This window comes from Rhizopus delemar, genomic scaffold (assembly GCF_000149305.1).
Source record: "Rhizopus delemar RA 99-880 supercont3.2 genomic scaffold, whole genome shotgun sequence".
Lineage (NCBI taxonomy): Eukaryota > Fungi > Mucoromycota > Mucoromycetes > Mucorales > Rhizopodaceae > Rhizopus > Rhizopus delemar.
In genome coordinates this window covers 1,709,869-1,737,292 of record NW_027137828.1, presented here as the reverse complement: position 1 = coordinate 1,737,292, position 27,424 = coordinate 1,709,869, and the positions used below count along the sequence as shown (strand labels likewise).

General features: G+C 35.1%; 13 protein-coding genes across 13 annotated transcripts; 7 read left to right on the top strand and 6 right to left on the bottom strand.

The window, feature by feature from the left end:
• Positions 1-77: 77 nt before the first annotated feature.
• Positions 78-3,696, top strand: RO3G_02895 (uncharacterized protein; the record flags this gene model as incomplete). Its single annotated transcript, XM_067657486.1, has 6 exons — positions 78-389; positions 551-1,107; positions 1,163-2,486; positions 2,552-2,690; positions 2,760-3,043; positions 3,100-3,696. The coding sequence occupies 6 exons, from the start codon at positions 78-80 to the stop codon at positions 3,694-3,696; spliced, it is 3,213 nt and encodes a 1,070-aa protein (XP_067513587.1).
• A 374-nt stretch (positions 3,697-4,070) lies between these two features.
• On the top strand, positions 4,071-4,891 carry RO3G_02894 (uncharacterized protein; the record flags this gene model as incomplete). Its single annotated transcript, XM_067657485.1, has 2 exons — positions 4,071-4,500; positions 4,545-4,891. 2 exons carry the CDS (start codon positions 4,071-4,073, stop codon positions 4,889-4,891), a joined length of 777 nt encoding a protein of 258 aa, XP_067513586.1.
• A 319-nt stretch (positions 4,892-5,210) lies between these two features.
• On the bottom strand, positions 5,211-7,961 carry RO3G_02893 (uncharacterized protein; the record flags this gene model as incomplete). The annotated part of the gene is made up of 5 exons (XM_067657484.1): positions 5,211-5,597; positions 5,654-7,273; positions 7,344-7,614; positions 7,672-7,901; positions 7,950-7,961. The coding sequence occupies 5 exons, from the start codon at positions 7,959-7,961 to the stop codon at positions 5,211-5,213; spliced, it is 2,520 nt and encodes an 839-aa protein (XP_067513585.1).
• Positions 7,962-8,393: 432 nt separating this feature from the next.
• On the top strand, positions 8,394-8,645 carry RO3G_02892 (uncharacterized protein; the record flags this gene model as incomplete). The annotated part of the gene is made up of 1 exon (XM_067657483.1): positions 8,394-8,645. One exon carries the CDS (start codon positions 8,394-8,396, stop codon positions 8,643-8,645), a length of 252 nt encoding a protein of 83 aa, XP_067513584.1.
• Positions 8,646-10,667: 2,022 nt separating this feature from the next.
• On the bottom strand, positions 10,668-11,108 carry RO3G_02891 (uncharacterized protein; the record flags this gene model as incomplete). The annotated part of the gene is made up of 2 exons (XM_067657482.1): positions 10,668-10,840; positions 10,895-11,108. 2 exons carry the CDS (start codon positions 11,106-11,108, stop codon positions 10,668-10,670), a joined length of 387 nt encoding a protein of 128 aa, XP_067513583.1.
• A 505-nt stretch (positions 11,109-11,613) lies between these two features.
• RO3G_02890 (uncharacterized protein) lies at positions 11,614-13,529 on the top strand (the record flags this gene model as incomplete). The annotated part of the gene is made up of 9 exons (XM_067657481.1): positions 11,614-11,641; positions 11,736-11,823; positions 11,887-11,962; positions 12,018-12,330; positions 12,381-12,436; positions 12,500-12,553; positions 12,614-12,638; positions 12,789-13,375; positions 13,512-13,529. 9 exons carry the CDS (start codon positions 11,614-11,616, stop codon positions 13,527-13,529), a joined length of 1,245 nt encoding a protein of 414 aa, XP_067513582.1.
• A 427-nt stretch (positions 13,530-13,956) lies between these two features.
• RO3G_02889 (uncharacterized protein) lies at positions 13,957-15,971 on the top strand (the record flags this gene model as incomplete). The annotated part of the gene is made up of 2 exons (XM_067657480.1): positions 13,957-13,987; positions 14,161-15,971. 2 exons carry the CDS (start codon positions 13,957-13,959, stop codon positions 15,969-15,971), a joined length of 1,842 nt encoding a protein of 613 aa, XP_067513581.1.
• Positions 15,972-16,531: 560 nt separating this feature from the next.
• On the bottom strand, positions 16,532-17,971 carry RO3G_02888 (uncharacterized protein; the record flags this gene model as incomplete). The annotated part of the gene is made up of 4 exons (XM_067657479.1): positions 16,532-16,653; positions 16,755-17,156; positions 17,212-17,440; positions 17,507-17,971. The coding sequence occupies 4 exons, from the start codon at positions 17,969-17,971 to the stop codon at positions 16,532-16,534; spliced, it is 1,218 nt and encodes a 405-aa protein (XP_067513580.1).
• A 592-nt stretch (positions 17,972-18,563) lies between these two features.
• RO3G_02887 (uncharacterized protein) lies at positions 18,564-19,471 on the bottom strand (the record flags this gene model as incomplete). Its single annotated transcript, XM_067657478.1, has 6 exons — positions 18,564-18,805; positions 18,857-18,980; positions 19,031-19,091; positions 19,157-19,257; positions 19,315-19,344; positions 19,403-19,471. The coding sequence occupies 6 exons, from the start codon at positions 19,469-19,471 to the stop codon at positions 18,564-18,566; spliced, it is 627 nt and encodes a 208-aa protein (XP_067513579.1).
• Positions 19,472-21,696: 2,225 nt separating this feature from the next.
• On the top strand, positions 21,697-22,020 carry RO3G_02886 (uncharacterized protein; the record flags this gene model as incomplete). Its single annotated transcript, XM_067657477.1, has 1 exon — positions 21,697-22,020. One exon carries the CDS (start codon positions 21,697-21,699, stop codon positions 22,018-22,020), a length of 324 nt encoding a protein of 107 aa, XP_067513578.1.
• A 1,698-nt stretch (positions 22,021-23,718) lies between these two features.
• Positions 23,719-24,837, top strand: RO3G_02885 (uncharacterized protein; the record flags this gene model as incomplete). Its single annotated transcript, XM_067657476.1, has 5 exons — positions 23,719-23,745; positions 23,800-24,198; positions 24,251-24,421; positions 24,468-24,672; positions 24,728-24,837. 5 exons carry the CDS (start codon positions 23,719-23,721, stop codon positions 24,835-24,837), a joined length of 912 nt encoding a protein of 303 aa, XP_067513577.1.
• A 583-nt stretch (positions 24,838-25,420) lies between these two features.
• RO3G_02884 (uncharacterized protein) lies at positions 25,421-26,059 on the bottom strand (the record flags this gene model as incomplete). Its single annotated transcript, XM_067657475.1, has 2 exons — positions 25,421-25,830; positions 25,894-26,059. The coding sequence occupies 2 exons, from the start codon at positions 26,057-26,059 to the stop codon at positions 25,421-25,423; spliced, it is 576 nt and encodes a 191-aa protein (XP_067513576.1).
• Positions 26,060-26,623: 564 nt separating this feature from the next.
• On the bottom strand, positions 26,624-27,143 carry RO3G_02883 (uncharacterized protein; the record flags this gene model as incomplete). Its single annotated transcript, XM_067657474.1, has 2 exons — positions 26,624-26,644; positions 26,688-27,143. The coding sequence occupies 2 exons, from the start codon at positions 27,141-27,143 to the stop codon at positions 26,624-26,626; spliced, it is 477 nt and encodes a 158-aa protein (XP_067513575.1).
• Between the last annotated feature and the right edge of the window lie 281 nt (positions 27,144-27,424).

Genomic DNA, 27,424 nt, shown 5'->3' with positions numbered 1-27,424 from the left:
ACGCTGCTTTTTTTAAACAAAGTCTATTTATGCATTTAGTTTCGTGTTTTGTTTAACTCTTTTTATATACTCACAAAATGTATCCATCAGGAAATCAGGAAAACAAAGAGGAAAAACCACCACCAATTGATGACACAGAAGAAAAGTTGTCGCCAGAACTAAATCTGCTGGATCAGATGAACGCGGAAGAAAATTTGATGCATGGGATGCCATTACAATCAAACAACACTCAATCACTCAAAAGGACATTGACAGCAAGGTCTCGCAAGCTTTCCGAGCTTCCAACTGATACAAGACCAAACCGACCTCAAAGACCTGAAGACTTACAAAGGGCCCGTTATTTAAACACTATAGACATTGATATAGAAAAGAATAAGGAGCAAGGCGAAGTAAAAGAAAAAAAGAAGAAAACAAGGCCCTCTTGCTGGGTCACTTCCACTTGGATTTTAACTTGTTGGACACCTCCTTTTCTATTAAAAGCTTGCGGTATGTTTCTATTATAATCATTATCTTATGTAAACTAATCCTCCTTTTTTTTTACGATTATTAGGTATCAAAGATAAAAGCATGCAGCAAATCTGGCGTGAAAAAAGTTTCGTTGGTTATAATTATTGTTTTCCTTTGTGCACTTGTTGGCTTTTTGACATTTGGATTTAACGCTACACTGTGCGGAATTGCTCCAAATAGAATACTACCAACTGGAGTAAAGGATGATCATATTGTTATATCCGGAAGAGCATTTGATCTGAAAACATTTGTACATCCAACGCCTGTAGTAGGTATGCCAATCAGCGGAGACCTTCGAGAATTGGATGCTGGAGGAAAGGATCTGTCGTTTATGTTTCAAACAGTGAATTACAACTGTAAAGATGTCTTGAAACCTATTTTGTCGGATGATAACCAAGGAAATGTAGTTAATTACTTTCCTTGTGTTTCTTTAGACAGGTATAACCCAAAGCTTAGTCCACTAGACAACCCTCAAAGGGATGGATGTCACGTTAGTATGAAAGCACGTACAGCTTTAAAAACACTGAACGTTGTAGGAGATGTTTATTATGACTGGAAGGATATTCATGAAGCAGGGACGAGTCTCATGGTATTCAATGGGTATAGCATATAAAGCTATTTTAAAAAAAATATTTATAGTCTATCTATATTATAGAAATGTGCTTGACTTATCTCGCTTACGTTATTTGACTCCAAATATCCCATTACCTATTCAAATTGCTCAAATTGTAGGACCTGGAAGTGCATTCATTGGACGAGATGCCACCTACTGGCTTAGTACAACATCTGATCGTTTAAAACTTGGTAAATGTTTAACGGACATACTCAAAGTAGGTGTGGTAGACACAAGATCGACCGGTTGTCTCCTTTCTGATATTACCTTATGGCTTTCACTCGCTGTTATTCTTGGTGTTGTCTTGATACGTTTCTTGCTAGCGCTTGTTTTTGGTTGGTTCATTTCCTGGAATCTTGGAACCATCCGAGAGGAGACAGATGAAGATAGAAAAAAAAGACAAGAACAAGTACTTGAATGGGAAATGAACAATGTAGAAGACATGCACTATCCCAGAAATAACAGTATCGTCTGTCTGCCTGAAGAACCGTCGTCAAGTGAATTAAAACCCCCACAGAGTGAATATTCTGTTCCTCCATCACCCGCACTCAAAATCTCCTCTGTTCACAAGCATCGTTTTTTCCCTTCAAAGTCTCGTTTCAGTCAGCCCAACTCACCAATGATAGCCAATAGTTCAAGAAAACTTGGATCGATGGGCTTTTCTGAGGATTATAATGAATCGCCACATATCCCTTACACCCTGAGTACACGATTTTATAAGAACTTTGAACCAGGTCTTCCTGCTGTAGAATCTGTTGCTAATATGCAAGCGATTAAAGAATATAACTTCAACTTCAATTTAATCCATACCTTAATGGTTGTTACTTGTTACTCTGAAGGAGAAGAAGGCCTCCGTACAACACTGGATTCCTTGGCAAATGCAGATTATCCTAGTTCACACAAAATGCTTTTAGTTATTTGCGATGGTATCATTACGGGATCTGGAAACGGAAAGTCAACACCAGACATTGTCCTGTCTATGATGAAAGATGAGCTGGTACCAAAAGAAAAAGCGCAACCTTATTCTTATGTGGCTATTTCTGATGGCGTTAAGCGACATAATAAGGCTAAAGTATATGCCGGATATTACAAGTACACTGATTCTGATGATGCCCGTTTCCCATTTACTCCTGAAGAAAAACAACAACGTGTGCCTATGGTGGTCATTGTTAAATGTGGTACCGAGGCAGAAGCAAAGGAAAAGAAGCCAGGAAACAGAGGCAAAAGAGACAGTCAAGTTATTTTGATGAACACAATGCAAAAGATATTTTATGGAGATAGAATGTGTGAATTAGAATATCAGCTTTCTAAAGCCATTATAAAGGTCACAGGGCATCATCCAGGACGTTTTGAAACTTGCTTAATGGTAGGTAAAAAAAATAAAAATAGAAGGCTCATGACTTTTAATATTATTTTAATTGCTTCATTTAGGTTGATGCAGACACAAAGATTTACCCAGACTCATTAGCAAGAATGATTGCTTGTATGTCGAGAGATCCATACATTATGGGTTTATGTGGTGAAACAAAGATTGCGAATAAAGGTGACAGCTGGGTAACTGCTATCCAAGGTAATTTTACTATATGTGTACATGAAGAAGAAGAAAAATGCTAAAGTAAGCTTCTTTTTCTGCTTGCAGTGTTTGAATACTATATCTCTCATCATATGAGTAAAGCATTTGAGTCTATTTTTGGTGGTGTTACTTGCTTGCCTGGATGTTTCTGTATGTACCGTATTGTTGCAAGAAAAGGTGACCGTATCGTTCCTATTTTTTGCTCGTCTAATATCGTTGAAATGTATTGCGAAAATGTGGTCGATACATTGCATAAAAAGAACTTACTACTTTTGGGAGAAGATCGATATCTAACCACGCTTATGCTTCGAACATTTCCCAAAAGAAAGATGGTATTTGTACCTCAAGCTGTAAGCTTTGTTCTTTTTTTTATATATCTTATTTTATATCTCACTTTTCTTTATAGATCTGTAAAACTGTTGTTCCTGATACATTTCCAGTTCTTTTATCACAAAGAAGAAGGTGGATCAATTCGACTGTGCACAATCTCTTGGAGCTTTTACTCATCCGAGATCTCTGCGGTACTTTTTGTTTCTCTATGCAATTTATTGTCTTCATGGAGCTCATTGGTACTGCCGTACTTCCAGCAGCTATTTTGTTCACTTTATATCTTATTGTCATATCTTTCTTTGTTACTCCTGTGCCCATTATTCCCTTAGTTCTTTTGGCAGCAATCTTGGGCTTACCAGCTGTCTTGATTTCTCTCACAACGCGTAAAATGGTCTACATTGGTTGGATGTGTGTTTATCTTTTATCTTTACCTATTTGGAACTTTATTTTACCAGCATATGCATACTGGCATTTTGATGATTTTTCCTGGGGTCAAACTCGACTTGTGGATGGAGGAGAAAAGAAGGAAGATCACGGCAAATGCGAAGGTGAATTTGATAGTTCAGGTATTGTTATGAAAAGGTTTGATGAGTGGCACAGACATGAGATGAATATCATAAGAGAAAAGCAGCTGCACGCTAGAATTCATCCTAACGTCTTTTATGGACATTAAAGCCGGATGATGCATATACTTTTATTACAAATATACAAAAAACTAAATAAACATGTTAGTATTTATCTTTTTGTAACGATTCACTAGGAAGGACATTTTTTTTTTTTTTTACTTGTCATAAGAGTCGTTGCGTCATATATAGACGTTAGCAATTATTATTTGTTATAATGCTGATTAGCCAATAATGACTCAGAAACTCTCAAAATTATATTCCACCAATCGCTGTCAACTAGACAAATCATTTGTGGTCTACCTATCACAAGCAAGGCTTGCTTGTAGCAAACCTCTTTAAAATTAATTTACCGATAACACGTATAAAAAAAGGCATATCAATCGTTTCTTTTTTTCTCTACTCCAAATCTAATATTTTCCAAATGTCTAAAGATAACTGGTCAGCTGATCTCTACTCCAAACATGCCTCCTTTGTTCCAAAACTAGGATCTGTCATACTTGATATGCTCAATCCACAACTCGAGGAGCACATTCTGGATTTTGGCTGTGGTGATGGTGTCTTGACTGCAGAACTTGCCAAGCGATGCAAATCTGTTGTAGGTATTGATTCAAGTAGCCAACTGATTTCCAAAGCTCCTCAGGCTCATAATGTGAGCTACTTTGTCATTGATGGTCATGATGCTGATGTCTGGTTTGATAAGACACAGCAGACGCCTTTTGATGCTGTTTTCTCCAATGCAACACTCCATTGGCTCAGCCGAGATCCTGTAAAAGCAATCAAAAGTATTCATCATACATTAAAACCTGATGGAAGATTTGTTGCAGAGTTTGGAGGATTCATGAATTGTGCAGGTAAAAGAGTACTATTTTATGAGCATCTTCTCATGTAAAAATAGAGGTTCATACGGCTTTAATTGCTGCATTGAATAAACGTGGTTTAGATGGTCAGTCTTATTCTCCCTGGTTCTTCCCTTCTGCTGAACGGTACAGCCGTATGTTGACGGAAAATGGTTTTCAAGTTCGAAGCGCTGAACTTGTCCCTCGTTTGACTGAACTTAACACGGATATTACAGGATGGATTGAAACGTTTGGATTTACATTTCTTGAAGCGCTTAATTCAGACACTGAGCGGAAAGAGGTTGTGAAAGAAATCCAAGAATACCTTAAGCCTGCTCACCAAAGAGAAGATGGTAAATGGTTCATTTTCTATAACCGTTTAAGAGTAGTAGCCATAAAGAAATAGAAAGAGAGGGAAATTATTTATTGTTGCAGAATTTAAATAAAACAATGTAAAAAAAAGAAATTAGTGGCTTTGATGATAATGCTTTGTTATTTTTCCACTTGCGGGATCCAGTATATAGTGATGCTTTTCAAGAGCATCTGATTGTAGGAATGATTGAATATCATTGATGTTTGATAGTCTAGCTTTAGTTTCGAATTCAGATACATTGATATCTACACTCTTTGGAAGGCCCTTGTGTCGAAGTTGATATAATCGAACCTTTTCTCTAAACATTGTATCCAGTACAGATATCAATGTTTCATAATAATCTGCGGGCGTATTAAGATATTTGTTGAATCGCTATCGAAGAAAAAGTAAGCTCTATGTCCCTTTTATTCAAAACAAAATAAAAACTTACTCGTCGAAGGATCTTGGTCATGTTGTGCTTTTGTGCGCTAATGAAACTATCCAAGGCAACCTTGATGGCCACATTCACATCATCTGAACGAACATATTCTCTCAAGTGCATCTTGGCATGTGCTTCAGCTAAACGAATCATGGATTCCAAATGACGAACAGTGATGGGGATACTGCCGCTGGCAAGGGATTCTCTTCTTAATTCAGAATAAAGCCTTGAAAGCTTATCTTCATCTACTTGTTGTAATTTAGGATGGATCTTTTCACGAGCATACATAATGTATTTTCTTAATAAATCTTGATCAATAATCTACCAAAAAAGCGGATTAAAAATCTATGTTTGCTTTATGTTGTAATATAACTTACATCAGGATCTCTTTCAGTAGGCTGAGCAAAGTTTGTGTCAGATTCATTGTGAAGAGGATGACTACGGATATGACTAGCAATGACGTTTGTGGCCAAAGTAAAATCTAAATCAGGGTCTACCAAATCTTTGACAACACAAAGGACATCAAAACGAGACAAGATGGGTTCAGTCAACTCGACGTTTTGAGAAAAAGGAATAGCAGAATTGTATCGACCACGAATAGGATTAGCGGCAGCCAAAACAGAACATCTAGCTTGAAGTGAGGTGACAATGCCTGCTTTGGAGATAGAAATTGATTGTTGTTCCATAGCTTCGTGAATAGAGGTTCTGTCTGCGTCATTCATCTTGTCGAATTCATCAATCAAACAAACACCACGATCAGCCAATACAAGTGCACCACCTTCCAAGGTCCATTCACGAGTCACAGGGTCTTTGTGAACTGAGGCAGTCAAACCTACAGCACTTGCACCTTGGCCAGTTGTGTACACTGCACGGTGGGCTGTCTTTTCAACGTATTTGAGGAATTGTGATTTGGCCGTACCAGGGTCACCCAACATGAGAATGTTAATATCACCACGAATCATATGCTTTCCTTGAATGTTCTTGGGCACGCCACCGAAAAGGGCCAAAGCAATAGCACGCTTAATGCTCTCATGACCATAAATGGATGGAGCAATACTCTTCATGATCTTCTTCCCAATGTTTTTGTCCTTACCCATAGCAAAGATCTGTTGTTTATCATCTTCAGTTAAACGATAGGCAGCAAACATATTTTCTTTTTTGTTGATGTGGTTTGCTTCAATAATAGTAGCAAATACAGGAAAGCCGTTCTTAGTACTAAGGGAAGCGTCAAAATTGTTACGGTAGATACCAGTAACTTCAATTTCTTCACCTGGCTTGGCCTGGTCAATCAAATCCCATAAACAAATGACTTCACGGTGACGAGGTAAACGACCAGGAGGAACAGTACCAGGGGATTCTTGAATAGTGAGTTTCTGATAGTTTCTGTAAACAGTTTGTTCCATATTGACATTGAATGGTCCTTTGCTTTGACAACTAGGACATGTATTAATCTTGATCTCGTTATGAATATCTTGATAAAATGGACCCAAGAGAGCACTACACTTGCCACAATTATATTTGACCCATTTCAATTGAGGGAAAACACCTGTACGACGAGTAACAACACCAGAGACACGGATCAAACAGTTCAACTGAGATTGTCTCAAATCACGTAAGCTGTTCTTGACAGGAAGTTCTGTGATTCTAACACGAATTTCACGGTGAATGAGTTCATATTCGGGAAATTGCATCAATGTAACCTCAAAAGCAGCTTCATCAAAGATCTTGAGCATAGCAATAGGGGAGTTGGATAAAAAGTAACCTAAAACAACCTTCTTGTCACACAAGTGTTCATAGTTTACTTCGAATGACTGAGCGTTTCTTTCACCCATATCTCTGATACGTTCACCATAAATTGAATTACCATGTTCGTCCATAAATGTTTGTAAGAAATCCTTAAATTCACGCTTAATACTTCTGCGTACAGATTCACGGTGAACCCATTCATCAATAGAAGAATCCTTTACATTACGAATATCGTCCAATGTCATTTCAGGCTTTTTTTTTTAACAAAAAATAGGATGTTAGTTTTGAGAAAATAATTTTGTTTTTTGCTTATCACTTTACAATGCCTGAATCATCTTCATCAATAGCCTCGGTATCATAAATGTGTCTTCTTCTTCTGATAGGAGCAACGGACGCAGGTGTATCGTCAGCTTCATCGAGACCGTCGATAAAGGCACCAGCAACTCTTCCTTCTCTTCTTCTAATTTCTATATCACGGCGATTCAACATTCTATCAACTTCTTGTCGAGCAGCAAGATCAATGGGTTCATAGTTTTCGTCATCAACACCTTCATTTTCATATTTGTCTTGAGACCCATCTTCTCGATAATCACTGTTTTTGTATAAGGGTGCGTAAGTAAGTTATATTACAAAATATATGATACGTTACGCTTCCATATTTTTAAAAAGATCGATGCCATCATCATCAGATCCATTTTCATCACCAAAACCATCGTCTACAATATCTTCTTCTACAATGTCAGGACGGTCTTGCTCAGAAAAAAAGTGGACAGGGGAAGAAGGTAACAAAACAGAGGCATCGGCTTGTGTGTTGAATTCACTAGGTAAATTCTGGGTGTCACTGTTTCTTCTTCTTTTACGTTCGTTTTGGTTATTGGACTATATGTGAACTTAATTAGCTTGTCTCAATTATAGCTTTTTTTTTACTTGATTTACCATGTTTTAAAATCTCAAAAAATTTTGAAAGTAGACAAAAAGAGCGACGCGAAAAATTTCCCAAAAAAATTTGTTCGCGATCTGAGCTAAATTTGACAGTGGCTGTGAAACCAGGAACAGGCATTCATTTTACTGCTTTTTCCTGTGTTTCTTGAAATTGTTTTTACAAAACATACAACATTATAAAGTATTATTTTTAAGGGAACACTTAGAGGGATTTCTTTATCTATAAATTCAAAGAAAAGAAATGAAATAAAGAGCATACAAAATGACATCAGCTTCAAGACAAAAATAATGTATTTCTTTTCTGTAACCAATAAGTTGGTAGTGTGAACCAAATCATACAATGGCTGTAAATATTCTGGTTTCCAAATATTCTTTACAGTCGTTTTGATTATCATCACACGCTTGCTTATCTTCTTAGAGCCTTCTTTAATGTCAGTTGCCTTGTCAACAGGCACAGGACAGAAATTTGACTTGACAGAAGATGCAGCTGGCTTGAAAGCAGTTGGAACAGGTTTAGTAGGCTTCGGAGAGTTTATACTTGTTTTAGAAGCAGTTGTGCTTGACTCCACAGCAGCAGAAGTTGATTTGGTGATACAAACAGCAGACCTAGTTGATTCACCCAAAAAGGGTCTTTTGACGACAGGTGCATCAAAATCGTCACTGCTATATTCAAGATCATAGTCATCAAAAGTGATCTTATTGAGCACGGTAGTTTCATCCGTTGTACAGATACCAGTACTACTTGTAGTAAATTCAGAATCTGTAGCTTTTCCTTTGAATTTAAGCCTCTTTTGTGATCCACTCAGTGGAGTATTTTCCCTACCTATGATAGGGTTTCATAGGTTAGACTAGCTGTTTACATGCATCAAGTTTGACAATGCAACTTAGTTTTTCTTTTTCTAGCTGTTAAAACAGGTTGGAATCCGTCGTCTGTGTTGTCTTCTCTGATCATGCAAAGCTATATATCAAGGCTGATTCGAATACGAGCATCTTCTAGGATCTGAAAAGCAAATTGGTGATAAAAAAAAACTGTAATTAACAGGATGCAGTTTTTGGATAATTATTGCGCATTGTTTTTCTTCCGCAAGCATGCTGACATTTTACATTTCACTGTTCGAATGACTTTCTTGTTTCTGTATTTTATGTGAATCGCTTCAGTTTTGTATTCTTCCTTGGTATAAGCGTTAATATGTGTCCCTTTAATAAAAAATCTTGTCTTCACAAGCTTTCACCCACTCAGTCCGGAGGTGCTGTTTGCGTTCTACACAGATTGTTATTTGGTCCATAACACCATACTATTGCACACGAATAGCTTCTGCACTATCCGAATTTTCCAGCAGACCTATGTAAGGCTCGGATTCATCATTATCAAAATAAACACTGCCAACAGCAAATCTTCAGATATAAACTCTTTGTTTGAATTAAATGCAAGCTAGTGAAATTATTAGGATGGCTTCTAAAAGAAATTTGTTAAATAAAATGAAAAAAAAAGAGCCAAAGGATTCCCTTTTTTTATATTTACCAGTAATTTGTGATATTCCTAATAAAAGCAGATTATTCACCATCAGAATTAGGTTTTCTTCTACAATCTTTCCGCGCGTTCTTATTAGATCATAGAGGGTAAAGATACAAACAATCAAATAATCGTAATTTTTTGTAAAAAGGCTTTGCATTCAAACGAGTACTAAACGCGGGTTTCAATTTTCATTGTGTTATTCTCTATAAAATACTCCCCATTATCATTTCCTGCTTACGCAAATTATGGTTTACATCGTGTTTCTTAATAATTTATAAAAAGCCGACATAGTTAAGCTTAAAAAACTTGGTTAAATCATGTATAACATTGATGATCCAGATTTGTTGCATTTCTAATGAAGTAATTCTATCTCGTTCTGGTTCTTGTTTCTGGCGTAAACCTTCAATTTGCTTCAAGCACTTTTTATGCAGTGTCGTATTTTGTTACACTTAGATTTCTGAATGCCTTAAGGTTTGGCTAAAGCTATTTCAAGTTTTTCAATAAAGATAAATTCATCTTTCTCTGTCCATTGCTCGCTTTACTTTTGTTTTAATATTTTTTTGGGCATTCATAGTTTATTAAATTGGCTCTTTAAAGCAAGTAATATATATTTCTTTTACTATAGACATATATACCCAAGTAAAAATGTGCCCATGATACATTTAATGATGTCTTTGATGTGCGTCCAAATTTCATTATTATGTATAAAAGGGGAAAATAAAGACCTGATCTGAATGGGAAAAAAGCGTCAGTGCGTATTCATGCTACTTCATGATCCAATCAAAATAGTCGCTTTGACAAGCAAAAAGAAATGGTCACAGCAGGGGGCAGTGGCTTTCAATCCACTTTTCTTTCTTTTATTGTTATGTCTCGTTCAGCTTGGAAGGGTCCTTTTTTTGTTTCTTTCCCTGGTTTAAAACAAGCTATACAAAACGGTACACCCATTGCAACACAAGGTTTATTTCTTCTAGTTGATTACTCTCTTTCTTTTAACCACGCTTATAATTAGCTCGTAGTTGCACCATTTTACCATCATTTGTTGGATTAAAATTCTTGGTTCACAACGGAAAAGAATATATACCAGTTCATGTAACAGAAGAAATGATTGGACACAAATTAGGCGAATTTTCATTTACTAGAAAGCGCTTCACTTATCGTTTTACCAAAAACAAATAAAAATACACATTTTAATAGTAAACATGGAAAATACCAAATGAAATATTGATAAGCATACCAGCAACGATTCCTGTTCGCTTTTTTTTCGAGAAAACATAATTACGGAACCAAAATAGACAAATGATGCCCAGAAATAGACCAAATATGAATCCCCATACCATTTCTTTATATGTTCCTTCAACAACTGCAAACATTAAGTTTTTTCCAATCATAATTGTATTTTTTTTTTCTTTCTTACTTTCATCAACCAATGTCTCTCCGTTACGATTCAACCACTGTTCTTCCAAGTTTTTTGCTTCCTTTGATGTCCTATCCACCGTAGTACCGTGCAATCGATGAAACTGTGTTCTTATATATTGAATGTCCTCTTCTGTAAATCCTGAATCTCGTAGTTTATCAAAACCTATAGATGAAATGGTCTGCCATACAGAAAAATTAGTTTGTGTTTCCATTTTTTCTTCTCAGATAAATTACATGAAATGATGTGTTTTGTGGTGTATAGTCAGATAAAGAACAGTTGATATAAATAGGAGAATAGAGCGTGGCTTTTGAATTGATTTCATTTATTTTTCCAATACCATAACTCTTTAGTGTTTGATTGTCACAAAGCACTTTTCCCTTATGAATTAAACGTATATATTTTTGCTTTGCATGTTCAACAGAATGACGGATCTATTTAGATATCTAAGTTTTATATACCAAAAATATTATTGTATTCATACTTTTTCTTTAATAGAATAAATTGTTTCATCAGGATTGACATTTAATACGAGATCCTGTCTGTCAGACCATCTTACATGCAAATCAATATTGTCATTATTCATTATGTGAGAAAGTTAAAAAAAAAAAAAAAAATAAAAAAAATGGGAAGAGCAAAAGAAAATTGACATCATTTTTTTAAAATCAGCTACTTTATATAAAATATTTTTTTTGGGTTTCTTTTTTCTTTTTTACAACATGTCATCTTCTTTACAAGATTTGATTGGTAAGAAAAGAAATAAAAAGAAATCATAGCCAGAAACATTCTGCTTGCTTTCAAAAAAGATTTTTTTTACGAATAAGTGGTATTTTATGTATAGAAAGAGCCTGTAGTGCCTCAAGATATGATCCCAACTTGAAACTTAATCTTCAGATCTGTGAGATGATTAATAAAAGACAAGGCAGCGCGTAAAGATCAAAATTTATTTATCATTTACAAAATGGGAAAATCTAATCTTTTTTATCAAACAGTCCTCGTACAGCAGCTGTGACGATCGTCAAACTTGTCAACAGTCCGAGAACAAACCAAGCCATGTTGGCATTAAATGTAAGCAAATAGACAATTGGTGTTGCAGTACCAAGTAACACGCATCTCTGTATAGTTATTGGATAATTGCGTTAAAAAGTGTGGATATCCTTTCCATCTTCAAATAGCTACCAAAGAATTCTTGAACGCACTCGTTCGTCGATTTCCCGAAAGACCGCCATCAAGATATGCACCTAGTCCAGTCCAGTCTTCTCCTGAGAATCAATGGAATCATTTCGATTTCATACCACAAAAGCTCATGGCTCACCCTGTTTTGGATCGTATCTTATATTTAATTAAGGAGTGGAAAATTGCTTTGACGGAATTATCAAGATATAAAGAGGATATGACGCATATTAGAGACATGTATCGACTACTAAAGTTTAAAGGTAAAGAAATGAAACGTAAGAAAGGTGGAGATTAAAATATTGTTATTAAGGTTATGCATTTCCTGAACTTCGTGATTCTTCAATGGCTGCTCTGGCACCGGTTAATGTAAATTTTTATCTTTTTAATTTCTTTTTAATAACGCGTTTTTTCTTCTTATTTTGAACATAGACATTGAAATCAATTGAAGAATTGGAAGAGGAAGATCGTGTAGCGCAAGCAGCTGTAATTTATAGTTTATTAAAAAATGAAAATTATGTGTTACATACTTATTTTAATTTTTAGAAATTACAAGAGCTGATTAGAAGAGGTAAACCTCAAGATTTAGTGGAAGCAAATAGACTTATGAAAATTATGACCGGATATGTAAGAGTAATTTACAAGTTACAAATGAATCAAAACTAACAGTGACCAAAAAAGGATACACAACATCAGCCTAACTATAAAGAAATGTTTGTAGAAGAGTTGCAAAAGATTAAAAACAAGGCGCGTTTATTATATGAAATGCTGGATAATTTGAAGCAAGGGGACAAAATAGATGAAACAATGAAAGAGCTAAATAATGCATGCGAAAATGCAATACCCAAAATAGAAAACATGCTCAAGCAAGAAGAAGACACGGAAAAAATAGAAGAAATGAACGAAGCAATTTTGATTGTAAAGAATAGCATTTTAAAATACCAAGACCTTCAAAAAGGACAATACAATACCAATTATGACATTAATGGAAAATATGACAGTAAATTAGAAGAGCACACACAGCCTATTAGTTTAATCGATTTGGGGGATGATTTATCCAATCACATATCCACCAGTGGATCCTCTTCACCAGCAGCAAGCGCTTTTGATTTACTATCAACTTCAGAGGCACTTTTGCCTTCTGAAACTAAATTAATTGATATGGTGAACAAAAATGGACTTGCCATTCAGTTAGAAACATTATCAGCCAAGAACAATGACAATACATTACAGCATTTTAAAGCATATTATTCTAATAAATCTACTGCACCTATGGACAACATGAATTTATTATTAGCCGCTCCAAAGGTAAACAAAAAACCAAATAGAAAGAAGGCATAAACCAACATGAATATGTAGTCCATGCAATTAAAAATGGAGCCTGTATCCTCTTCATCTGTACCACCTACATCTGACAAGTCAGTTACTCAAATCATCATCATAGACAATCCAAAAAAAGTAGGTCTATGCTTTTATCCATTCAAAATACATATACTGACTTCTTTACAGGAACCCATTCGACTTCGATACAAGGTAAATTATGAACAATTTGGGGTTGAAATGGAGCAATCAGGAACATGGCATCAGCATATTACTAATAATTAATAACAAATCATGTATAATAAAATCCAGTTTCTTATATTATCACATAAAGCTATTTTGTATTGGTTAGTGACATAAGTGTTAAAGGAATAGGCTCATTTTTTATATAAAAGTGTTTAAAACAATATTTTTGAGACTTTAGAATCAACATAACGAGGATCGTACTGACTTTGCTATTAATATAAAGGTATTTTCTTAAGCTTGATTATTACTACTGGAGACAATAAAGGGCTTTTGTGACGTTTGTAACTTTTTTTTTCTTTTCTACAAATTTATGCATTTTTATTATGCCTATTGAAGTAGTACCTTTAGGAGCAGGTAAAACAATAGACCAAAGAGATCTCTTTTATAAACTTGGCTTTCTCCTTTTTAGGCCAGGATGTTGGCAGAAGTTGTGTTTTAGTCACTATTGGTGGCAAAAACATCATGTTTGATTGTGGTAGATAGGATCTAAAAACATTGGGGGAAAATATTAAATTGAACATTTGTAGGTATGCATATGGGCTATTCTGATGCTCGACGTTTCCCAGATTTTAGTTACATTTCAAAAACTGGCAACTTTACAGACATTATTGATGCTGTCATTATTTCTCACTTTCACCTCGATCACTGCGGTGCACTTCCATTTTTCACAGAAATGCTAGGTTACGATGGACCCATCTACATGACACATCCCACCAAAGCCATTTGTCCTATATTACTTGAAGATTATCGCAAAATCACTGTAGAACGTAAAGGTGAAACAAATTTTTTTACTTCAGCTATGATCAAGAATTGCATGAAGAAGGTACATGCTGTCAGTCTTCATCAAACCATCAAGGTTGATGATGAATTAGAAATTAAGGCATACTATGCTGGCCACGTATTAGGGGCTGCAATGTTTTATGTACGCGTCGGACAAGAGTCTGTGGTTTATACGGGTGATTACAACATGACGCCCGATCGTCACTTGGGATCAGCCTGGATCGATAAGGTACGGCCTGATGTGTTGGTTACTGAAAGCACCTATGCGACTACCATTCGAGACTCCAAACGATCGCGTGAGCGTGATTTCTTGACCAAGGTCCACGAATGTGTCTTGAATGGAGGAAATGTAATTATTCCTGTGTTTGCCTTGGGTCGTGCACAGGAGCTTTGTATCTTGATTGAATCTTACTGGGATCGTATGGGCCTAGATGTCCCTATTTACTTTTCAACGGGTCTGACAGAACGAGCAACTGAATTTTATAAACTGTTTATTAATTGGACGAATCAAAAGATCAAATCAACCTTTTCACAACGCAACATGTTTGATTTTAAACACATTAAGACATGGAATCGAAATTACATTGATCAACCAGGGCCTAAGGTGCTCTTTGCAACACCAGGTATGCTTAATGCTGGTACGTCACTCGAAGTATTTAAAAAGTGGGCTCCCGATCCAAAAAACATGGTCATTATGCCTGGTTTTTGCGTTGCAGGTACGGTGGGATCCAAAGTCTTACTGGGTCAAAAAGTGATTGAGATTGACAAGTTTACGAGGTTTGAAGTCAATTTGCAAGTCAGGAATTTATCTTTTAGTGCTCATGCGGATGCAAAAGGAATTATGCAACTCATTCGTCAATGTGAGCCAAGGAACGTTGTTCTTGTTCACGGCGAACGTGGCAAAATGAATTTCTTGAGCAGTAAGATTATGAAGGAATTTGCTATTCCTTGTTATATGCCTGCTAACGGTTGCAGTATCAAGATGGAGACATTGCAGGTTTTAGAGGCCAAGATTAGTACCAATCTCTTAAAATCCTTCTTATCTAATCACCAGCAGTCCAGTTTAGAGTCGCTTGAACAGCAGCAACAGTCACTGACTGAACGAGAGGCTGCGATCAATACCTTTCGCCCGCAATCTAATATACCAATCCAAGGTATCCTGTTGATGAACTTTGAAGGCAAACAGGCCACACCTAATGTGGAAATCGTTCAATCTTCTGAACTTTTTGAAAAATATCAAAATGAAACTCAACGACAACTCTATTTCCAAGTCGAAAAGCCTCTTCACCTTTCTACTATATTATCCGATATAGCTCACACTGAAAGTTCAATAGAAGATAAACAAAAGAGAGTACTTGACATTTTACAAGTCAATTTGACAAAGAGATTAGGCAATACATATCCATTAGAAAGACAAATGACGGCTATCAAGGTCCAAAGTGTATGGATTGATGCTCAAAAGCCACATGTATTAAACATCAAGTGGAATTATGAAGATGAAGATTTAGCCGGTTTTATATTAGGCACAGTAAACACTACTTTATACAATAACGCATAATCATTCATACATTTTTTCAATGACCTATTTTATCATCTAAAGACATCACACCTGCTACCCAGCCACTTGCCATTTTAAATATATTATTGGATCCATGAATCCTTGAAAATCTTATATTGACTCGATCCATCTTTCTCTTTCTGTGTCCTTCGATTTGTATTGTGAATAAAGTGATGCCTTGTTTTTGTCTCTTTAAATGATTTGTATCATCTGCTGGGTGACGAGATTTATGTTTACTAAAGAAAGAAGTAGTGATGGAAGATGTCAAGTGTGATAGGAGAAGTAAGGAGAGTCTCTTGCGAGAGGAGGCAGCAGAGTCATGGCCTAAGCTACTGGTTTGACTTTGTTTATGATGTCTTCTTTGAGTGGATGTGGCTTCAGATGCTCCCTCTTTAGGTGCGCTTCTTAGAGTGAGTACGCATGAAAGTGAGACAGGAGAGATTTGTAGATAAGTGATACCCATCAATTGGCAAGTTGCTTTCAAGAGCATCATCACATCCTTTGCATAGAATGAGTCTTGATCGATGACAACTTTAGAACTACCGTCTGTTAATTCGATGCTACTGCTGCTTATGTTGGAAGATGTAGAAGACGAAGAAGAAAGTGAGGGAGGATGGGATGAAGTAGACTGAGGTAAGAGCTGGAAATGATAGACTTGATCCCTTGTCATTCGCTGTACTACCTGTTTGATCGATGTCTTCTTTCCCGATGGTTGAAAGGAAGAAAAGATGGCTTTTAGGCCAGGCGTCTCCCATCGTTCGGTTGATTTAATTCCCAGTTTACGTGCACGAGAACGTATGGATTGCAGTAATTCAGACCTTAGGAGTTCAACATTTTGTACGTGACCATTGGCCTTGGTTGTATAATAATTGGAAGGGTTAATGGGATGATAAATGACTGTTTTCTTGATTCTGCATCCTTTGGTATTCAAGTCTTGCATGAATTGTTTTTTCATCTTGTCTTCATTGTCCATGACTTTTTCAAAGGATGTCTTAGTTGAAACTGGACAGGGCAATTCACCATGCTTGGTTAACCAAGGATCATCTTTTAGAGCTTGTCTTAGAGTCATCCGTTTTCTTCGATCAACTTGCAAGCATTTTCTGATAGTTGCTTGTAATTCTGGACTTAATTTATCTGGCATTGGAAAGTTGCATTGACAAACATCCTTTTTCAATTCACCAACAGCTTATGAGATATTTAGCAAAGAGGTTGTTATTTACGGTTATCAAGGGAGACTTACTGTGTGCCTGAGAAAATGGCTCAAACCCAGCTGTCATACGAAATAAAGTAATGCCGAGACACCAGCAGTCTACTTCAGGTCCATAATATTTTTGACCTGTGATTATTTCAGGACTATAATACAGCATGGATCCGCATATAGTTCTTAATCTTTCTAATCCATATCGATTGCCCAAGCCAAAATCTGCTAATTTAATTTGCCCTTCAGGTGTCACTAATATATTTGGTGTCTATTCAAAAACAAATAGGCATGAGTATTTTTTTTTATTATTATTATTATTGTTTCTTATTTTTACCTTCAAGTCACGGTGAACAACCCACTTTTTATGACAAAAGTCAACTGCGGATATCAGCTGTCTAAACAAGAAACGTGCCTCTTCTTCATCCAATTCACTCTCTTTTTTTTTTCTCAAGTATTCATCTAGATTACAACCTGGCACATATTCCATAATTAAAAAAAGTGAATCACAACTTTCAAATGTTTCGTACAACTTGACAATAGAAGGATGTTGTACTAGCTCCATAATCGTGATCTCCCTGACAAGCCTAGACATGACACGGTCATCGTGTGCATGCTTATCAATGATCTTGATAGCCACTTTTTGACATGTATCAACGTGTTGGGCTAACACGACTTGACTAAATTTACCGCATCCCAAGCGTTGAATGAATTGATAAGGTCCGATACCATTCAAATAAGTGTCCTGATTATGAATCGTTGTTGACTCTATACTATCTTTGCTTTCTCCTTTTTTAAACATGATTTGAATAAGAAGAAAAGAGAGAGAGAGAAAGTGTCGTTTTACATTTATAGAAATCGATACAAAAAGAAAAAGAAAAGGGGTAAACATAAAAGGAGGGGGAGGGGAATAGGGGATTGGAGGGAAGATAAACAAAGAGTACATTTGTGTACGTATTGAGCAGATCGTAGTAAACAAACACATTAGCGTATTATCAAGCATACATGACCACGTTTGCAGTAACACGTCATTTTTTCCCCTCTCTAATTTCATCTGTAATGTATTACAGCAATTATATAAGTAAAATAGATAGTTTGCAAGTGGAACTTTTTGAAAACAATGCACTTGAAAAAAGACACAATTTAATTTTATGAAATGCAGATGACGGTTACAATCTCAAATGATCCAAATATTTTCTCATATGCATTATGTGGTGGCAAAAAAGTATAAAGTAACCCCCTTTCGCCCTTCTTCTTTATCTTTCTCACACATAATAAATTTCGGGTAACAATTAATATATATTTTATCTAATATGGGTAAGAAAGGATAATCTTACAAAAAACAAAAACAAAAAAAACAAAAAAAGCGAAAGAATTATTTATGAAATATAGAATTAAAGAGCGAATGCAGCGGCAGCAACAGCTCCTAAAGCAAGAGCAGCGGAATTGATGGAGATAGCATTGGCAGCGCTCTTAGTGGATAAAGCAGTAGCAGAAGCAGAAGCAGAAGCAGCACTACCAGAAGCAGCAGCTTTACCGATAGCAGCTGCATTACCAGAGGCAGCAGGATTACCAGTAGCAGCGGCAGCAGCGGCAGCAGCAGTACCAGAAAGAGAAGTAGCGGTACTTACAACAGCTATAATTATTATATTAGCGTTTAATTTTTGTAACTGAGCAAGAAACTTACAGATAGGCTTAGAAGATCCAGTACCGTTAAAAGTAAAGAGACCGGAATAATACCAATTACCAGTAGAGGCTTGTCCAATACGAATAGAGTATTTACCTGCAGCAAAATCATTCAAAGGATGAATCTATAAGCAAATGTGAATAAAACGTAGAAAAAAATCTTGCTTTCTCTTACATCGTATTTGCCAGCGGAACAAGCAATAGGAGTACTAGGATCTGTAACTTGAGCAACCAAGCTGTAATAAAAAAAGGAGAGAAGATTACAATACGATTCTATAAATTCATTATGTCTTTAAGTTACTTTGCATTCTTTGCTTCACCATTCATCAATTGGATATCACAATTCAAGGTGCTTTCTGGAGTAGTTGCATTCCAAGTGATTTCACCATGTCCTCCGGCAGACTATAACATAAAAAAATATGAGTGAAATTTAGCCAATCGAAATTATTGTATTGTTACCCAAACAGAGGTACCCCATGGACTAACAACCTATGTTCAATATGTATGTCAGTAAGATTGAAACCATTCAATTACTCTTTTGTATTACAGTGATTGAAGCAAGGGCTTGAGAAGCAGCAGAAACAAGTCCAGCAGCAGCAAAGAATGAAGTCTTCATATTAAAAGAAAGGAAAGGAATTGAAAGAGAATAAAGAAGAAGAGAGAAAGAGAAAAATGAGAAGTTTTAAAACAACAATAGTGATTTGTGACACATTGAAAACACGTTCAGGTAACATTAAAAAAGGAAATAATCTTTAGTGATACTCTCCTTGAATCAAAACATGAATCCTGTTCCCATCTCTCCCAACAAACATTCTTCCTTTTATGAAATAATAAAAAAAAATGAATATAATCTTATCAAGCAAAAGTAAAGAAATTAGGGATAAAAAAAGAAAATGACTGCAGTTATATCTGATTATTGTGTGATATTGAATGGGATCCTCATTTAATAAAAATAGCTTTTCTTGTTTTTTACCAAACAAACTTTGATGTGTGTTACTTGCAAACAGATTTACAATTGTATCCAATCGGAAATGAAAGGTTTACATATAAAATACGTTTTTAACCAAAATCAGTCGATGGTCTCGAGGTCTTCTGGACTTTGTGTGTATGGGCGGAGAGAAAAGAGAGAAAATTAGTTGCCGGGGAAACGAGAGCTAAGACTTGGTATGTTATCAGATTAATGAATGCATTATCGTTGTTTTCTTTACTGTTCGGTGTGTTCTCCCTCTTTATCACGTTTTTCTTTTTATTAGTCAAAATAACTTGCTGTCAAATCTTATATTTTCAAGATTCATGCTTGAGAATAATCAATTAAAAAAGGAGTATGTAAATGATTTCCTTTTTTTTTTTGTGTATAAAAGAATTATTAAAGAATTGAATATATTTTACAAACAATAAGGAGGAAGAGAGCAGTGATTTTAACTATCCCCTATTTATAATAAACAATACAATCTATCTTTTTCTTTTGCTTTCTTTCATGTTGAACACGAATCCTATTGATTTAATATCTCCCTTACAATACAATAGAAAAAGGAGAAATAGTGATACAACTGCAATCAATGATAAGCAACCATTATTACCTTCATCTAAATCAACATTATGCTTTCATAACAAGTTACCACCAAGAAAAGTATCAGACAGTGAAATCATTTTAAGAAAGCCAACTCTTGTCATTCCTCCAAGAACAAGTAGTATGCCATTAAAACCAGCGTTGAAAATAGATTCAAATCCATCAATTGTCGATGAAAGGTAAGAATATTTAAAATCAAAGAAGCTTTAACATAACCATGCTCTTTCTAGGTCTTGGTCAATATTTTTAGGGGTGAGCAAAGAGATTGATATACATTGTGATTACTATACTTACGTGAACACTTGTAAAAAGAATAGGAAAACAAAGAGCATAAAAAAGAACCCGATAAAGATAGTAAAGGATAACAAGCTCACTTTAATATTAGAATGGATTGAAAATAAATATCAAATTACTGCTGGTAGAAAGGAAGCCTTGTTTGATAGACTAATAAAAGAGGATGATCAAGACTATTTGGATACTTTTTTAATGAATCATACAAGCTTTATATCTTCTTTGGATTTATTAAATCAGCTTTCTCGCGTATTCTGTACTCCAATCTATCAATCAAGAGTACTTTACATCATTCATTATTGGCTAAACACATTTTATTATCAATTCGAAGAAAATCAACAATTATTCATACAATTAAATTCATTTTTAACAGCCTCAATTCCACTACAACAACAACAACAACAACAACAACAACAACAACAACAACAACAACCAAGATTGTGTTTAGAGCCACATATTGTTGCGCATGTAAACAATAGATCCATTTTATCCATTGAATCAAAGAACATTGCTCGATACCTGTCATTAGTAGATTATCATCTTTTCAATTATGTTCTATCCAATGAATTAGTTCATTATGGTGATGGAAATAACAAATGTATTGAATTAATGACCAATAGATTTAATATGGTTTGTACAATTGATGGTTGTATTTATTAATTATTATTTACTTTTATAATTTATTATAGATTAATAATTGGGTGATGTATGAGTTACAAAATACAAGATTAAAAAAGGATTTAATTATCAAATTTATTGAAATATCCAAAGTAACAAATACCACATCATTTTTTTAAAAAAAAGCAACTGACAAATACTTGTAGATTTGTTTACAGTTAAATAACTTTCACAGTTCTATGATCATCATCATGAGTCTCGCTAGTACATCCAATAAACTACAAAACACCTGGCAAACACTCTCTCATAAAGATACCCATAGCTTTTCACTCTTACATAAACTTATTAATCTTGACTCAAACATGCGCTATTATCGACATAAATTACAATCCATCAAAAAATTACCCATCCTACCTTTCCTTCCTGCTGTCCTTAAAGACATGACTTTTCTCAAGGAAAATTCAACCTGGCTTGTCTCTCATCCCCACTTGATCAATTTTGCAAAATGTCGATCTATTAAACAATGTGTCGAAAAACACAAGAGATGGATCAGTAAGCCATATCCATTCAATCTCGATTTAGTTCAGGTGCCTTTCTTGACAAGCAGAACAAACAATAGATTGGGTACATTGGATCCTATTGGTCAGTGGTTTGAAGCTCGCTTGAATAGTCATTGTTCTTGTTGATTACCAAACGTGTGTGGATCGCCTTTTCTTAATTTGCTCTTCAACTTAGGCAAGGCATAGTTGATTGGTTTACTAGTACAGCTTCTTTTCTCTCTTTGTTTGCTCGCATCATCTTCCTCTGCTGATCGTCGTTTGACTGCATTGTTATTTACTGCCTGTTGTTTACCCATATCTTCTTCATCGACATGGACAGAGATAGTTGACTTTTTTATTTTCTTGTTGTTCTTTAATTGATTATTTTCCATAGTTAACTGAAGATTCTCAGCTTGTAACTGAAGCACTTTGCTCTCCAGTTGTGTTATTTTTTGATTTAACTTTATATTTTGCTTAATTATTTCAACATTTTGTTTATTGAACTTTTTAATAATCTCTTCTGATGTCGCATTCATATTTTATAAGAAAGAAAAGGAATTGACCCCTTCTTTTGCAAGCGCGGAATTTGGTATTTTATTTTTGGTGTCAGATAACAGGACGACAGGTCACCCTACGTCATAAAGCAATATGAGTGTCTAAAAAGCTTAAAGAGCATTCACATGCATTCAGAATAAATTAAAAGAATTATATAATCGTCGATAAATGTGCCTTTCTTCTGTCAACTTTCTGCTAATACAACAGCTAGAAGGATGGAAAATGAAGAGCTTTAGTCGCATTATTGAATGTATAGGCGTGTCTATGGAAACAAAATAAATATTCAATGTAGTCAATTGAAGCAAGGTTTTCTTTTATCCAATATACTTTTCTATTTAAATGTCGAGAACTAACACGTATATAGTTTTCAACTTTTTGGGAAAAGGTTTATTATTTCTTGCAACAACAAAAAAAAAAAAAAAAAAAGCTATACTCACTTTGAGTTGGATCATTTAGGGTGGAGTGAGGCTATCAATGATATTTACTCGGATTAGGTAAGAAAAAACTAGCCGATCTTACTGTTATCATGAATAAAAACCTATAAATTGACATCAGAAGCAATTTAATGCGAAAACATGTATCAATAAACAATCGAAAATATAGCCCATGTTGTTTTAGGAAATCATTCCTCTGAGGAAAAGTAGCAGTAGTATGACATGAGGATGTGATTGATTAGCTTTAAAACTATCTCCAGCTACTAAAAAATCATACAGTATGAAAAAAAAAAAGGAGAATATAGGAAATATGAGCGAATAGTTAAGAGGGAACTACAATAGGTTGCTGATAGATTAGGGTATCTGAAAGTACGAGTGGATAACATGTTTATAAATTGTATATGCCTATGTGAAGGAAAAAAGAGAGAGGGAGAGAAGATGTATAGGCCATGTTTATGGTTTGTCAAACGAAATAAAACCAAGTTACTGTCAAATTGAACAACAAAAGAATAAGGACCCAAAGATACAGTAGCAGCAAAACAAAACTTTAGTGTTCTTACCCCGCATGTGTAACTTCAAGTTCTGTTGAGGGAATTGTTTCTTGACGGCTTTGATCTAATTCGTTTGTTGTTATCAGTTATTTAAATATCAGTGCCAATGAATTCTAGGAAATGCTGCCTAATTTTTGAAAAAAAGTCTGTGTCTGAGACTTAAAAGCTTGTTTTTTCAAGATGTACCAATAAGCATTGTTTATTTTTTATGATTCAACTTCTCGTCACAAAGTGAGGGGAAGCCATATAAATTATTTTATCTTTATCTTTTTTTTTTCTTTTACTTTTCTCACTTCTTTTCTTGTATGCTTAGATCTATTACAAGCCGTGTTGTAAGTTCTTTGGATACTGTTACTTAAAAAGCATTAATAATCGTTTTTTTATAGATTCAAAGCGGTTATCCATCTACTGTCACTCGCCGTCTTTTGGCAAGTCAGACAGCTTCTTCTACATCAGCCATTTCATTTAAAAAACATATCCGTCAACGTCGCTATGGGCCTGTCCCAGCTGCTCCACCCCCTACGGCCGAGGATGCCGTGACCAACATTTTGTATAATACACCCGCACCTAGCAAGGAACCAGAAACTCGTCACATTCTCAATTGCTTGGTACAAAATGAACCTGGTGTACTCAGTCGTGTATCTGGTATATTGGCCGGACGTGGATTCAACATTGAGTCCCTTGTAGTTGCTAAAACAGAAGTGCCTGATCTATCGCGTATGACAATTGTTTTTGATGGCCGTAATGTACAGATTGAACAAGCAAGACGCCAACTAGAAGATTTGGTAAGCAATAAGGGATAACAAAAGGGAGTGTGATCTGACATGGTGAGATTAGGTGCCTGTTTGGGCCGTATTGGATTACACAAAGACAAAATTGGTAGAGCGTGAGTTGCTGTTGATCAAGGTTTCTATTCTTGGTCCTGAGCATTTACATGAACAATTGCCTACGACCAAATTAGATGATGAAGTTGAATATGAAGATGAACTTATCAATCAATATGAAAAAGTGAGTTAAAAGTATATTAGAAAATAAACGACTTATGAATAAATAGGAGAAATACAATGCACCCTCTGATACCCTTCGCGAAACATTCTCTCATTTACGTGCTTTGACAGAATTAACTCGTCTTTTTGATGGTAAAGTAGTGGATGTTTCTTCTGATTCTGTTATTATCGAATTGTGTGCCAAGTCAGAACGTTTATCCTCATTTATGAAACTTTGTAAACCATTTGGTATCCTTGAAGCCTCAAGAACAGGTAAATTATAGAAGAAATCTTCTTTTTTCTTTTTTTTTCTTATCGTCCTTTTTAGGTATGATGGCTATGCCTAGATCTCCTGTACTTGATCATTATGAACCACAAACAGAGCATTCTTATGAGGAAACTGATGCTGTTGATGCCACTATGCTTCCTCCTGGATAAACATATTTATTTTCCCCGTATTCTCAATAAAAATATTTACACTCAATAATAAAAACATGGCTAATTGTATTATTATTATTGCGGAGACTTGTAACCAACAAGGAATCCCAAAATATTTGATAGACTAACAATACCAATCAGTTTGTTCTCTTGATCTACTACAATAAGTCGATAAACTCTTTGTTTTCGAATTATACGAAAGATTGAATGTAAAGTATCATTTAAAGTACATGTGTGAACACCTGGATAATCTTTTGGTCTTGCTTCCATTGCATCTCCTACAGACATATCTAGTTCTCTGTATTTTCCTGATATAGCAATACTCTATTTCATCTATTAAACACATACAAAAATCAAATTGCAATAGATAACATTACCATCACGTCTATTGTTTCATATACATTAAGCACCACATTATTTTCATCTACAATGGGTACCGCACTAATATTTTGTTCTGCAAACATATCAATCACTCGAATCACAGGTGTTGACATGGATGCTGTGGCTATATTGTCATACGTTCCTATCTGTAAATCCGATAAAGGTTGACGTAGCACCTCGGTGTGTTTAAACTATCAACTTATCAGTAATAATCTCTCAACAAAAAAATAATAATAAAAAATTCAAATCTTACATTAGAGGCAATAAACTTTAATATACGATATTGAGTAATCACACTCACAATCGTCTCTGCACCTGTCCCCGGTTCTTTATCTAATAATGGTACTCTGTGTACTCGACTCTCTGCCAATAGTTTACATGCATCATAAAGAGTGGACATGGGGTTCATAGATACTAATTGTGGAGCAGGTGCACCTACTGACTTTTCAACATTACGCAAGTGAGCCAGTTCAAAACTTTCAATTTCTTTCAGTGCTTCTTCAACAGATGAGTGGGTATAATAGTACTGAATCAAGTTGATAAAATCAGATACAGTCAACATGCCAGAGAATTTTTGTGATTCACTTGACCAAAGTGGAGCCGAAACGATGCCTATTGAATATAAGTTTATGTGTTCTAGATATAATAGTATCCTTTCTGTGTGCATATGTATACCGTTTTGAACAAGCACGTTGAGTGCTTTTTTAACTAAGAGTCGAGTGTCAAACACGATAAGTCGATAGCTGACAGGTAAAACATCATAAGCTGTATGTTCTTTTAGAAAAGAACACATTAAATGTTGAATTTCATTAGTTTGTTCTTTTATAGAATCAAAAGACATTATAAAAGTGAAAGAAAGAAGATATAAATTAATGTATGTATGTGTTTTATTTGTCCCATTTTTTCAAATACAGCCACTTCTTCTTCCTTATTAATTGCATTTTATATAAGTTGACATTGGTTCTGTTTGAATGATAATTTAAAGGTGTTATAGTAAAATATCTTTTACAAAGATCAAAGAATACTTTTTCTTCATGCGGTTTAAGTCCTCTTTTCTTGTGTCCCATATAAATGACTGTATCCTGTGTACACAGTTGTTGAAATGTTGAAATTATATTTACAAAATCATTTCTTCTATAAATAATATCTGAAGCAATAATAATATCAAGTGTATTTCCTGTTTGTTTTCTTAGTAAATTTTCTGCATCTTGCAAGTTTCCCCAATACAATGGTTCAATCTTTAAGTAATCACTTGATTCAATACCATTCAGTACTTGATTCGCCTTTATTAAATCCAATGCTTCTGGAATATCACTTAAGGTCACCGAGGGTCGATTTTCTTCTGTTGTCAACATGGATTGAAATAACTGGGCGATTGAGAGACCAATGTATCCTGTACCCGCGCTTAGATCCAATATGCGTTTCCCTAACAGTAAATCATAATTGTTCATCATTAAATCAACCATTACCAAAGCAGAGTCCCATATCTTTCCAGGTGTGCCATCTTCCCACTGTTCTTTAATAAGAAAATATTTGGTTTGTTCTCCATTGATTTTGAGAGCACGATATTGTTGTCTTTGTTGTTCTAAATTTTCAAAATGCCATCCTTGGTTATCTAATGAGGATTGATCTTTAATCCGAATGGGGCCCACACAAAGAGGCAAGATACTTGAATTATCCGATGATTGAAGGATAATAAAGAAAGGTTGATCTATTCCTTCTACCTTATATTCCAATCCACCCAAACTGGTATGTGCCTCAAACCCTTTTAACTGCCCTATCTCTGGTTCCCATGCGTCTGTAAGAATAGGACGTGATTCGATTTGACCTAGACTTGTATAACAACCAGACTGCTTAACAAGTAAAGTGGCCGATATATCAATTGCATAATAATGTGAATCCACAGGCAACCCCATCTCGGTCATTAACCTTAAATCAATTCGATTCCAGTCACCACAGCGAATTGTTTGACGAATAGGTCTATGTAATACAATGCGTGATAAATTTGAATTTGTATAAAGAGATTTCGAAAACAAATCATCAAAAAAAATGGAACTTGGTTCAACACAATTTATACTAACAGCTTTCATCGATAATATAAAAAGGGAGAAAAAAGGAAAAAACAAAAAAAAAGAGAAAGAAAAAGGGGTGATAAAAAAGAAATCTTCCGAATAATTTTTTATAAAACAACTACCTTCTTTTTTAC